General features: G+C 48.8%; 1 protein-coding gene across 4 annotated transcripts in view; it reads right to left on the bottom strand.

Moving 5' to 3' along the window:
• Positions 1–13,177, bottom strand: part of NRG2 (neuregulin 2) — a 165,848-nt gene that overhangs the window by 51,329 nt on the left and 101,342 nt on the right. For all 4 annotated transcript variants that reach the window (XM_055812352.1, XM_055812351.1, XM_055812353.1 and 1 more), the window contains exons 2-3: positions 12,217–12,388; positions 182–300 (exon numbers count right to left, since the gene is read on the bottom strand). In XM_055812352.1, the coding sequence (XP_055668327.1) occupies positions 182–300; positions 12,217–12,388 (291 nt within the window). The remainder of the gene's footprint in view (positions 1–181; positions 301–12,216; positions 12,389–13,177) is intronic.

The following is a 13,177-nucleotide window of genomic DNA, read 5'->3' as shown; positions in this document are numbered from 1 at the left end:
TTGCCAGTGACAGATAACAAAGATAAACATTTATATTAAGCTGCATTTTTCTTATCTCCCAAGACTTTTACTTGATATCCTGAAAGCATGAAACAAAATACAAGACAGATCATGTGGAGAACCTCCTGCTTTCTATGTGAATGGCAGACAGCTCAAGACATTTGTTGGCTTCTTCACTTACCACTTTTCACATTCAGGCTGCCTTTTGCGGTGTCTTTCCCTAAAATGTTCTCCGCTTCGCAGCTGTACTCCCCAGCATCTTCCAGCTTCACCTTGTTGAACTGCAGTCTGGAAATCTTTCTGTTGAAAAGTACAGCAGACATTTCTTACTCAATTGCTAACCACCCTCATGAATTGATAACCATTCCTGGCCCTGGTACACTGTCTGGTACGTCACCCCTTCTTGGGAGGATGGGCTGCCTGACCTGCAATCTGAACAGGTATTCAAGCCTGGTCAGGATTCAGACGAGACCCTTCCCAGGAACCATAGCCACCATAATTTTTCAAATGAGCATCTCCCTCTGAACCCACTGCTCTCAGCATGTTGCCATGGTCTAGTCTCATGAGTGTCTCATGAGGGGTTAAGCCCAAGAGCCCTAGCATCCCAGCACACAGACTTTTGGCACTGGAGAAAAGCCACTTTTCTGATGGACAGCAGGATCTGCCTACGAGACAGAGGTGTGGAGATGAGATGCATGTTCTGCACCTTCCTCAGCAAGGAGCCCGACCAGTCCGGTGCCTCAGTGGCTGCATTCAGCAGGGCCACACACTTGAATGCAAACACCCACAGATTCTGGGTGGACTCATCCCTTTCCAGCCTGCAAATCAGACTCCTGTGGTTTGACCTAGGCAGCTAACTTGTAGCTTTATCCAGGCCAACAAACAGGGCAAAGACTTTGTCTCCCCCAACTACACACACCAATGTACTACAAACATGTGGGGCTGAACTACGCAGACTCATCTTATCAGCCAGAAGTGCCTAGAAAGAGCAGAAAATTATGTGACAAGTGCCCATGACACCTAACAACCTGTGCTGAGTACTTCGTTGGGGAGGGAGCAGCTCTGTGGCTCTACTGAGAAGACGAGCATTGCCTTTCCCACCGCCTATGACCAACGATTCATTCTTGGGGATGTCTCTCTGACTAATAGGAAAAACCTTTTGTTGCCTAGTTCAACTGAGGTCTATAGGAGCCTCCAACACACACTGAATCACTCATGAGACCACAGTGGGACTCCCACATTAGCCGCCCTGCATTTCCTTCCATTTTAGCCATCTTATAAAAACCTACCTTGTGTGCTCTTCACATAAGAACACCTCTCTGCTTTCTACCCCAAGCTTTTGTCTCAGGTCTGTGTCATATAGTTGCTTTATTCAGAGACTTGGAAACACTGCCACCTTTAGAAAGAGATCCCAGTAGCCTCTGTTGCTGAAGGCAAATAAAATTCCTTTTCTGTGAAAAAACATCATTAGCTTTGGACATATTTGCCATGTTACATGTGTCATCTGAGAAGGACTTTTCTTTGGACTGTGCAGATCATCATCCATAGGAAGTCCTTCACAGAAGCACACTGGCATCTTTTTAACACCTTGACATGCTGTTCTACTTGGGAGGCATGGCACAAGGACACAGCAGGAATGTCTCACTAGTTATATTAGTAAATTAAAAGCACTTGTGGACAACTTGGTACAGCTCCCAGGATACAGGCGCTGTCCTGTTTTACAGGATGCGGTCAAGTGTTCAATTGCATGAGTTTAGACCCCATGCAGAGCAATTTTTAAATGAATGTTGACAGTGTGCAAAGATCTCTTGAATCCCTCTCATTCCTAGGTCTCCCCTAACACACTGTGCAAAGCCAGTTATCAGGGCCAACACGTTCCGATGTGCATGCCTAAACCAGCAGGCTGATTCAGAGCAGTGCAAAGCTGCCCTGACTCACAGCACTGCACACTTCTCTGAGTTTTCTCAAGTCTCTTAGAGCAACCTGTGACAGTACTGGGGCTCGTGGTCCTTGCTGCTGCAATGCCTTAGGAATCAAGCAGCACCCAAGACACAGCAAAGCATTTAAGGGCCTCCAGGCAGCTGGGTTCTGCATCTGGCTGGGAAGGTATGGTGGGCACCTGCTGAAGAGGTCTAGCTCTGCTGGGCTGTAGTAACCAGTCCAGGACCACGTTCCCCACTCCTTCCACAAAAGCAGGTGTAGAAACAATCAGCAAAGGGGCAAGGTGGGCTCTGGGTACTACTGGATGCAGCTCCAACAATAGTACCCCCAGCCTAGTCCAGTCATGACTTTCTCTCAGCTGTCTCAACCCTCAGTGACAGAATATACCATTTGTTTTATAAACCACCCCTATGACAGGCTTGTAGTTGTTGCTGCAACGCAGAGCAAAAAGCCAGGCAGCACGCGTTGAAAGCAGCTTGGAAGAGCGAGGCTCTAACTCAAAGCCCTGTAGAAAACCCCACCCTCTCACCCCAGCCTGCTGAGGCTATCTGCCAGCACAGAGCCGAGAGCATTAACAAACATGCTGCCTTCAGCTGCCGGAGGACAGATATTCTTATGATAATTAGCTGCATTGCAGTCCCATATGCACAGCACGTTTTACTGTGTGTAGTAACTGGAAAAATCCACTACACCATTAGAATATCACCTACATACATGGTCTCTTACAGATAAAGGGTTTAAGTCCCAAAGACACAAATTGGTAGGTTATTAGTGACAGAAAAGGCTAATGAAAGGGGGCATACTTGACAGATTCATCTCCAAAACCAGGATGAGAGACATTTGGTCTTTTACCTGGAACTGGAGAGGAATGTGAGCAGAATAAAAAGCAATGTTGGCATTTATAGCATATCAGCATCAAGGTGAAACCAAAGAGGATTATGTTGTTTTAATGCATAAGACTGTTGTACTGTCAAAAGAGGTTATTTTTATTTTCCATCACAGTTTGTTGAAATTCTCCTGGATTGCAACATCCCCTTGGATAAAATCAAGAGGTTTTGTTGCTTTTTGTTGCTTTTCATATTCCAGACCAATGGTGTAGCTACCCTTGGTCTCCACACTCTGCTGTATAATGCCAGGTAACAGACCTGGGGGGAGAGATGAAGGGTACAAATGAGGATTGGTTTTAATGCGGAGTGTAGCCATAGTAAAGAGAATTTCCCTATTCCAGGAAGCGCTGAAACAGCCAGAGAGATACCTTGTTTCGCAGCGTTGGTCATGAACCTTTTAATTCACATGGATAATGCCTGTGCACTAGAACTGAAGGATGTAAAAGAGACCAGACCTTGCTTGATCTGTAAGTGGTAAGACAAAGATGACCAATCTGTCTCAGTTCTACTTTACTATCTGCAAGTGCTACTGAAATATCTCAAAACTGCCTAGGAAATTGATTTTTCATGTCTGTGTTCTTTCTCCTGCTGCCCCCAAAGGTAGGTACTTTGTTCATTTGAGGGCCGAGACGTGTTTTTACAGAAATACCAAGTAGTAGCATACGAGGAATTGTGTTGTACACAGGAGCTTTGCATCAAGTCCCCTGCTGCCCTTCTGGGCAGCGTGTCTCTTGGGGTTGCCAGCCCCTGGGAAAACCCTACCGTGTGCATTCGCAAGGGTGCCTGGCTGCCAGACGATGCCATTCTTCTGGGGGAAGGCACTGCCCTTGGCTGTTTGTTCAGTGAAAGGGCCAGGGTCACTGACAGATCCCATCATTTCACCGCAGTGCAACTCTGTTGACATTTCTTTACTCCAGGGGAAAATCTGCCTCATTGTCTTTTCTGACCCTCAGCACATATGACTTAGCCACGCACTAATTATCTCCTGTAGTGCTAGTGGAGGAATAAACCATGGGGAATATGTTGTCTGCAAGCTCTGGGGGATAGGATTCACAAGGAGACCTTCAGCCTGGCCAGAAGAAGATCCCCCAAAATACCCTTCTGGCCAAGAGAACAGCATCCCCCAGGAAGGCAGTTTGGAGTGATGAGTAAATCACCCTCTGCAGTGCCAAACTCCAGACTACAATGGGAAACAGGGAGATCAGGCCTTGACCGGGACCTACACAAAGATCCTGGCAAATTCTGGCTGGGAAGGGAAGCCTCACCTTCTGTAATTCAGACAGCTCAGAGCTAGACATCTAAACGTGAGCATGAGCCCTGAGGCTGCAAGTACAATCAGAGGAAAAGAAGCAGGCACCTTGGCCAAGGAAGAACTTTTCATGACAGGAGTCATGCTCCCACCAGCACTTCGGTCAAGCTTGAATCATTTTTCTCCTCTTACTTACTGCCGAGTGGAACTGGGACCATCCTCCAAAGTCATCTCCTTGCAAAGCCATTCACCTCAGAGTGTGTGAGCAGGACAACAGCTGCCACGAGCTGCCTCCGAGACACTTACGTTTCACTGAGGGCTCAGCATGCCCTGTGCGAGTTCAGCTGCTTCTGCATCGCTCAGGACAAAAATAGCTCTAGGATTACTACTGCTGTAGCATTTTATTAGTCTTCTAAAAATAGAGTAACTAACATGTAAGTAATAAAGAAGTCAAGGAATTAGCTGATGAAGAGAATTTGAAGACTACACCGTATGTGGCCCCTAAATTGTCAGTGAAGAACACTTCACATAGTAAACACACCTGAGGTCCTAGGAAAAGGAAATTCCCAAATGTAACCCTTGCAAAGGACACACTGCATACACTGCTGTGGTTACCCATTAACTCCATTCCTCTCTGTTTGCACAGACAGCCGGTGGCAGGAAGCACACCAGTACTGGCAGAAAGCAGAAGGGCCAGCAGCTGCTGTAATGTGTACTGCTTATACCCCTGCCAAACATTTAATGTGTGCCTATGTGCTATCCTGGCACTCTGCACAGTGGTGCGTTTGCCTTGAGAGAGCAGGTTAATGATTGGCAAGAAGTTTCAGTATATCCAGTTCTTCAGCTTACACTCAAGAAGTGTTGGCCAGCAACCGTCACGCATCAGGCAGCCCCACTGGCTGGAGCAGGAGCTCTCAGTGCCCTGGCCTTTGGGAGCACGTTCATCTTCCTCAGCACACAGTGGGATCAAAGCAGGTAGAAAAGATCACTGCAATGCAAAGCAGAGCAGGGATGGCTGTGGCAACACACCTTTGTCCAGCAGGGCAGAAGTGGCAAACAGGGGCATCTTTGCCCCTGCACAGCCTCTTCCCTGCCCTTCAGATATGGAGCAGCACAACAGATCTGGGCAAGCCAGCTGTGCCTCACCGTGCTTGAGGAAAACAAGTGGCCCTATACTGGCTGATATGTACTCTAGCGCATGATCTGGCTAGCTCAGGATTAGCTACAGAAACAGCAAATGAGAAAGAGGGGGAAAAAATGTTCTCAAGCAAAGCAATCAGGTAAGAGGGATAAGGACATGAAGGGTCAGACTGTTCAGTTCAGCCATCATCCCCTCTGCAGCAGGCAAAGTCCCCCTTCCTCCTCCCCTCACGCCACCATCTACCCCACTCAATATCTGACCTGCTGGGACTGTGGGACAAGCAGGCGTGGGAGACCGCTAATGTCCTCATGGGTGCCCAGGACAGGAACAGCCATCCCCTGACCCCCTCTGCCTGCTCTCTCCTACCCCTGCCCCGCAACATTAAAGTGCTGTTCTAACCTGAAAATCAGATCTGCCCCTTCTCTGCTCAGCAGTGCTGTTGTCTCTCTGTGCCCAGGCTTGGGACAGGCTCTGTTTAAAAGCAAGACTTGACCAGTCCTCACTCTGCCGAGCTGACACTGACGCTGGTCTCAGTGAGAGCTGGAGTTCCTTCTGGGTCACAAAGTGTCAACAAAAGGGGAAAAGATCGATAAGTACGCTACAAAGAGCAGGGTCACTTGTGCAACCCCCATCCATCCTCAAATTCAGCCTGGGGCCAGTCGCTGAATCACCATGGATGTTCCTGCAATGGGAAGGGGTGCAGGGCAATAGAGGCAGCCTAATGAGACCACACACCAGTCTCTGGAGTGGACCTTGTGGCCACTCTGTTGCGAGGCAAACCCTAGCCTCTTTGTGTCCAGCAAGTCTACAGCAGCTGCCAGGGTGTGAAATCAATAAATACCTAAAAGCTGAGGTTTGGGTTAAGACCAGTGCACAGACCTGATGTCAGTGCACGGTCCCTGGTATTACTTGTCCTGGAATTCAAAGGCAATTGATACATCCCACAAATGTTTCCTCCAACCCCAATGCCCGGATTTGAACTTGTTTGAGAAAATGTAGATCCTGGAGCAGTTGAGGCCAGCTCAGAGCAGATTCTTTCCTTGCTTGCTGTGATACCTCAGAGGAGCACACTAGCAGCCTCCCAAGAGCCAGGGGCCTTGCAGCACCGAATGCAGAACAGATTCCCTATCCCGGAGTGTATGACCTTAATACAGAGATGAGATACCCCTGGTGGGTGTGCAGCCAGGACGGCGTGCAGGTCTCACTACCTGTGCAACCAAACCACAAGCTTGCTCTGCAGTAGACAGGGGAACAGCAGGTCAGTGCTGCTGAGAAGGCACAGACGTCCTAGGTTGGAAGCGTATCACGTACTACATGGAGACTGATATGCTGGGCAAATCAGAGGCAGAACCAAAATTTCAGGGATTATTGGCAGAAGTGGAGGAGTAAGACCTGAGAGGACCTTTAAAGCAAAGCTTTTAAAGAACCAGGGGAGGAGGAGAGGGAGGTGACATACTAAAAGCAGCTGTCTGAGGAGAAGCCCTGTGCAGAGCGCAGGAATGGAGATGAGCAGAGCCAGGCTGCAAATACTCAGATTGGGAAAAAGCATTTGTGGGAACAGAGGTCATGGGAAATTACGGCACCTTCAGATGGACAGAGAACTACTCCTCCAAAACCTCTGTGAAACATATCATCATGGTGGTACATAGGGTTGTGCAAGGCATTCAGTTACAGTTTTGGGGCTCCATTCTGAGTTTGGGGCCTTTGGGATGCATGTCATTCTTTTCTTCCTAAGTCATTTCTCTGCAATTGGTATGCGTCACAGATCCTCACAAGTGCCTGATCCATGAAGTGTGAGGGAGACCTGGTAAATTCATGCCTGTAGGTATATATTGTGCTGTCTCAGATGAACTGCCTGCAGTCTCAGCCCTCACCCCAGCCCTCCTCCCCCAAGATAAAGCATTTTAACTTAAACTGGATGAATGGTATTTCACCTCATGTCTCAATGAGTGCTTCAACCTAATCTGTGACATTTTGCAACTGCAGTGGGCTAAGGTCTGTAGGGAGAGATATTTTTTTTAAGCAGCCAACATCGCTGGAAAAAACACACAAAATTTTGGGCACATAAAGCTCCTTCCACCTCTAAGTTTGCACAAACCATCAGTTGAAGTAGCCCAGCATCTGATCGTAACTTGTTACCCACTATAACGCATTCAAGTTTGATTAAATGCCCATTCCCTGAATCTCTTAGGAGCTCCAACTTGCAAAGCTTGTGGATTGTTCTAGCTCAAAACCCAACTGCTTCTCCTTTCAGTTCTCAAATTCCCTGGTTCAGTCCCAGGTGCATTGGCCAAGATGACGTCCATCATCTCCTTTAAAACAACAGACAAACAAAGGAGATGCTCTCCTTCACCCACCCACCCCCCTCCAATAAAGTGCCTTCAGCAGCTAAACCCAAGTCCCAAATATCGTAGACTTATAATGACATCGTGAGAGTTAGCAAGGCAGAAGCTCCCCTGGTGATTATAACAACACCGGTGCTTGAGAAGACTCTTAGCTTCAAGGCATCTGGAATTGCTCTTGCAAGATCCATTGTCAAATGAGCTTTTTCCTTTGTTTAAAAATGTCAGCCTGAAGACCCCTGCCAGAGTGGTGGTATAGCCTGCTTGGGTTCACTCTGGCTCCCACAAGGCTTCAACAGTTCTTTTTGCCCCTCCTTGTCTCCAGGCTTAATTAGGAAATCATTTATCTTTATTGGCACTCTCTTTCCCCTGCTGCTTTAGCATTATTTTTTTTTCTCCCTTCATTCCAGAGCAGTGAGTTGTACAGGGAAGACCACAGCCCCATTCATTGTGGGTGGGGAATAATCTACAGCAGGGACCTCTACAAGGAAGACCCCAGCAATGAATCTCCCCCAAATGGCATTGCCGGAGGACTACTGTACAGAAACAGGAGAGAAGGGTATCCCTTGGCTCCACTTACAGGCTAACAATAGGGATTCCTGGTGATACTGAAAGTAGGACACTACTCCCAAGGGGTGTCATATGGTCAGCCTGTCCCAAACTGAACTGCCAACCCTCTCCAATCTAATGATACGCCTACTTCATCACCCTAGCAATCTCCCTTGGCAAAAGAGCACACAAAGAGAAGAGGCTGTAAGAACAGCCCCAGCTAGGAGACTACCAGGCTCCTGGACCCCCTCTGACTCCAGCTGAAGATCTAAGTGTCTCAGGGCTGAGCCCTGAACACAGCCTGGAGTGAGGCAGGTTCTCTACACCTCCACAAACAGAAATTCCCTTGGATTTCTCCACAACTGGCATCTGACCATTTGCCAGGACAGCCAGAGAGCCAAAACCCAACCTTAACTTCCCAGGACCCAGCAGCCTCAGTTGGATCAGGGATGTACTCAGCAGACAATGGCGCCGCAGAGGGACAGCCACTCGCTATGCTGCACTTCCACTGCTGCATGCAACTCTTCCTGGGTAATTTCTCTGGGTTCCCCATCAACTGTGTCTTATTTAAATTGAGCCAGAGATAAGATTCCAGCCACTAATTCCTTCCACCTTAAAGAGAAGTTTCCTCTTTGTGCAAGCCAGGCTTGCCCCAGCCTGTTACTAATTACAGATGGAACATGCAGTTCAGAAAGGAGGAATCAGAATTGTTCCCCTCCCTTCGACAAATATCCATTGAAAAAACCTGACTCCTTCGCCTGATGGCCCCCGAAGTTTTGCCGGTAACTTTAAAAAACAAGAGGGAAGATGACTGATGGAAAAGCTGAAGAGCTGACATGCAGTTAACTGCTCCTCTCTCCTTCTCACAACATATACTTCCCTTACTTCCAAAGAGATCTCCTACTCTAGGAAGGTCAGTGAGGTTGGATGAAAACTGGATCACAAAAAAAAGGGCTTCGGTCATGCTTTCTACTTAGAGATCTCAAGGCTTTTTAAACACACAGGGAGGAAAGCCAGGCACAGAGCGGTAGAGAATGAGTCACAGCGGGCAGCCATGTTCTTCTTGTCTCTCATCCTCATCCTCTGCATGCTGTCTAAGGACCGCAGAGATGCAGACAGAGTCTGACACAGAGCTGAGGTAAACACTATGCACAACACCTCCACATCCTGGCAGGGCTCATTTAGCCTGGCTCCAGCAGCCAACTATATGAGGTCTTTTGGATCAAACGTTTAAAGAAATGATGCTGTGCACCTGGCCAGGTACTGCATAGTCCCTGAAGCTTTTTGCTTTGCCTAATTTCTCTGTGGAAGTCCCTCTCCAGTGCTCCATTTCTAGCCCTCTGGAAAACCCACTCTACTTTGAACTGAAAGGAAGAGCAGAGGATTATCTGGAGACTAGTGTTATCTCTAAGTAGAGCCAGATGTATAAACCCCATTATTCTTGAATTAATCGTCATAAAGTAAGGCTTCCTTTCTGAGCTTTAGAGTTCAGGATGCTTATCCTTCCCTAGAGTCCCCTCCTAACATGCAAGAAGTAATGATGTACACCCATATCCCGTGTCCAGTTTTAGGTCTCTCCGCTAATCTCAGCCCCACTATCTACTTAATGGAGACATGCAAAGTCATGAGCGCTTTCTCGATCCTCAGCCTGCATTCACAGAGCATTTTGAATGTTTTTTGAGTGCACTCAAGACCAGAAGGAAGCAGGTCCAATGCCAGTGAGCACTCTGACCTCGAGCTGTTTTCAAGCACTGAGACCCAGCAAACCCAGTGGGGTGGAGAGTCCGACAGCTGAGGATACCAGACAGGGTGTGCACAGACCCATTCAGGTCTGCTTGGAGAAGTGCTCCTGCACTTGACTTCTCAACAAGGGGCAAATAAATGGTCAACAAGGGTTTATTGCCTCAGAGCTGTCCCAGCTCAACAGCTGCTTGAGTCTAGCCTCTGTATCTGCTGCCCAGCCCCAAACAGGCATCCCCTCTGCTTAACTGCATGCTTTAGTGGCGGCAGGGAGCAGAAACTGGGATGGGAAGTGATTCTGGGGGCAGGTCAGCTGGGGACGCTTTGGGCTCACACCTTTGCTGCTGAGGGAGCCTCAGACACTGGAGGAGGCAGGTGCTCAGCTTTCTTTAAAATGTTTATCCTTGGGCTTATTTTGCCAGCAGGAAGCACTTCTAGCACGCACGTTTTTGGCCTGTCACTGGCAGGCTGTGAGCCAATGTGTTCCCATGGAAACTGGTAAATGAAAAATTATGACTTGACAGCAGTGTCCTGAGGAAACAGGATCAACCTCGTTCCATATGTTTATTCCCTGACCCAGGGAGTGCATGCCCGCTCCACACCACTGTGGGTGGGATGCCATCCTGTCACAGCTTCGTGCTGGACACAGGGTGCCAGGAGGCAAGGAAGGACTGTGATCTCTGGGAGCACAGCAGGAAAATGCTGCAAGAGGCGCTTCTTGCCATCACCAGGATCCCTCCCCAGAGAGGTTTGCTGGGTGTTTGGTCTGGGCTGATTGGCATCTAGCTCTGAGGGAAATACAGCTCCCCAATACCCCTGTGAGACCTCAGCACCAGCAAGCTCCGGGTTCCACAAGCTGCCTGCCCTCAGGGATGCAGTGCCCACACAGAGTGGACCAGCAGGCTTCCCACGCCTGGCTGCAGCAGGTGGTGCAGACACTCCTCTGGGGCATCCCAGCTCCAGTACCCATGGGTAAACAACTGAGGCCACAGGGCTGACAAGGGCCACAGAAATACTGAGAGCAACAGAGCAAAGAGGCGGGCACAGCTCTGCCCTACCTCTGCTGCCTGCAAGCCCAGACAGCCCTTCCTGAGCCAATGGCATCCCCTAGATACAGGCCAGTTATTCTGGATCTGCTGGTGTCTCTAGCCTAAGCCTTCCACTGACTACTTCTCTGCCTCATCCCAAAACCTCCACAAATCCTACAATTATTATGAAGGAGGTCAACCATTTTGGGTGTGACTTTGAAATAAAAACCAACAGGACTGAAATTAAATTAGAACAATTTACAATGACCCATTCCAGCACTAACTGATTTTTCTAACTGATTTTTCAGTGGCTTCTAATTTTAAAAATTAATACTTTATCAAGTCCATAATGAGAAGAGGCAAGCTATTTTTCTCACACCCAGACATAACATATGTTAGCAAAGTATTAGTTTCAAGTTTTCCAAGGTGCTGGTCAGTTGCAAGCTGACTTTGTTGCTGGCTAGGTCAGGGTATATGAATGTAAGCATAGTCTCGATTATGAAATAATTTAAAGATACATCATATGTGAATATTTGGCCTTGAAAAATATCAACATGGATCCATTTAAGTAAATTCCCAGTGAGAGCCCCTTAGCTTAGTCACTGGCGTCTATTTCTTCCTGTGTTTTTCCACTGCCTGACTGGGGCAGTCCCCAGGATGACCCTCACTGAGCGCAGCTGCCCGGGAGCCTCGCGCATGGGGACTTCGGGGCAGCTACGACGGAGCTTGCCTTGGGTGCAGCGGTGCAAGGTCTTGCATGAGACAAGACCTCGACAGGTGACTATGGGCCCTGATCAGACAGTACCGTGATATGCTCTTGCATCCTTGCGGTTGCCTTAGATGCTTTCAAGTCCACCTAAATTCAGGAGAGAACAGAGCAATTTCTCCCACGTTTATGCAGGCCTGCTGTTGGCTGGTGGGGCGACTGCCAAGTTTGAATACCTTCTGCATTCAAACTCCTAACCACAAAGCAGCATTCACCCCAGGTGACCAGAGCTGCCTACTACCAGTCTACAGCTAGCAGAGAAAGAGTTAATCTCCCCAGGTCACCAGACACCTGTCTCAGATATCCAATGACAGTTACCCAAGGAAATCCCCTTCCACAAACCCATCATCTATCCTTTGCATGCCTTGCTCCTCTCTGAGGAAACTGGGAATCTTGCTTACTTTCCCAGACATGATAAATGTGCTGTGCATGGTCCCGTGACTCCGAGGGAGCACCTCAGTATTGCCCAGCAGTGACCTGGAGAGCACAGCACCAGTTCTACCCAGATGGTCCCCCAGCCCCAGACACTCAGTGTTAGGGCACAGAGGCAGAGCAGCCCCATAGCATACTTACTTCCCGTTCCCATACTTGATCCGGATGTCTTTGCTCTTCTTCAGCTCTTTGCCATCTTTAAACCATTTGTAGGATGGCTGAGGGTTTCCAGCAGTTGCCTCGCATTTCAGTGAAATTTTTTCACCGACATGAACGTTTGGGCTTTTCAGTTTCTTCAGTTTGGGAGGGACAGCTACAAAAAGAGAAACCAGACAATGTGAGAACTGCCTCTTTCAGAGGCTACACACAAGCGATGTGACCCCCCTGAGACCCCTCCCCTGGGAAAAGCACTTGCTGCCCCCATTGCCCTGTGATGGCTGGGGAGGGGCTGTATGCCAGCTTAGCTGCCCAGGTTTTCCAGCATACAGACGGGGAAAGAGCACAAAACGACCACGTGGGAACAGAGTGAGCCCCTGGGTCTGGCCAGACTCGATACTCCACAGCTGCCCTTACTCACACATGCAGGATCCGCGTGTCTCCTGGTAGCGCAGGGCTTTGCTCTGCTCTCCAGGCTCTCCCACCAGGCCACAGCCAGGGATGCAGGAGCTCAAGCTCTCTGCAACCTTTTCCCTGCATCTTGCCATTGTCGCTGCTGATTACCAACACCTACACGACCTCTGCCACTGCTGACGGGCATGCTGCCAATCCCACACACCCCCCAAACCACAGCCAGACTCTTTTGCTGCAGAAGGAGCAGAGGCAGGTCACAGGGAGTGGTCTCCTTTCCCTCAGCAGTGTGTGCCATGGATGCTCCGCGCCTGTTGCTGAGATGGATGGTTATTCAGCACAACAGCAGCAGCAGCAGAGCAACAGCTGCTGAGGGGAACTGCAGTAAAAACCTGCACATATCAAGGAGGAGAAGGGGAAGGACAGCTTTTCTTCAGGTTGAAGTTAGAAAACTGAAAGAGTAAGAGTAAAGCTATTTAAAATGGTCTTAGGACCTGCAATGTCAGGCTGGCTGGCAGCCTCTCCAGTCTGGAGC

Source organism: Falco peregrinus, chromosome 8 (assembly GCF_023634155.1).
Source record: "Falco peregrinus isolate bFalPer1 chromosome 8, bFalPer1.pri, whole genome shotgun sequence".
NCBI classification, from domain to species: Eukaryota; Metazoa; Chordata; class Aves; order Falconiformes; family Falconidae; genus Falco; species Falco peregrinus.
Note: the sequence above shows the minus strand (reverse complement) of the source record. Positions and strands in the feature narration are given on the sequence as shown.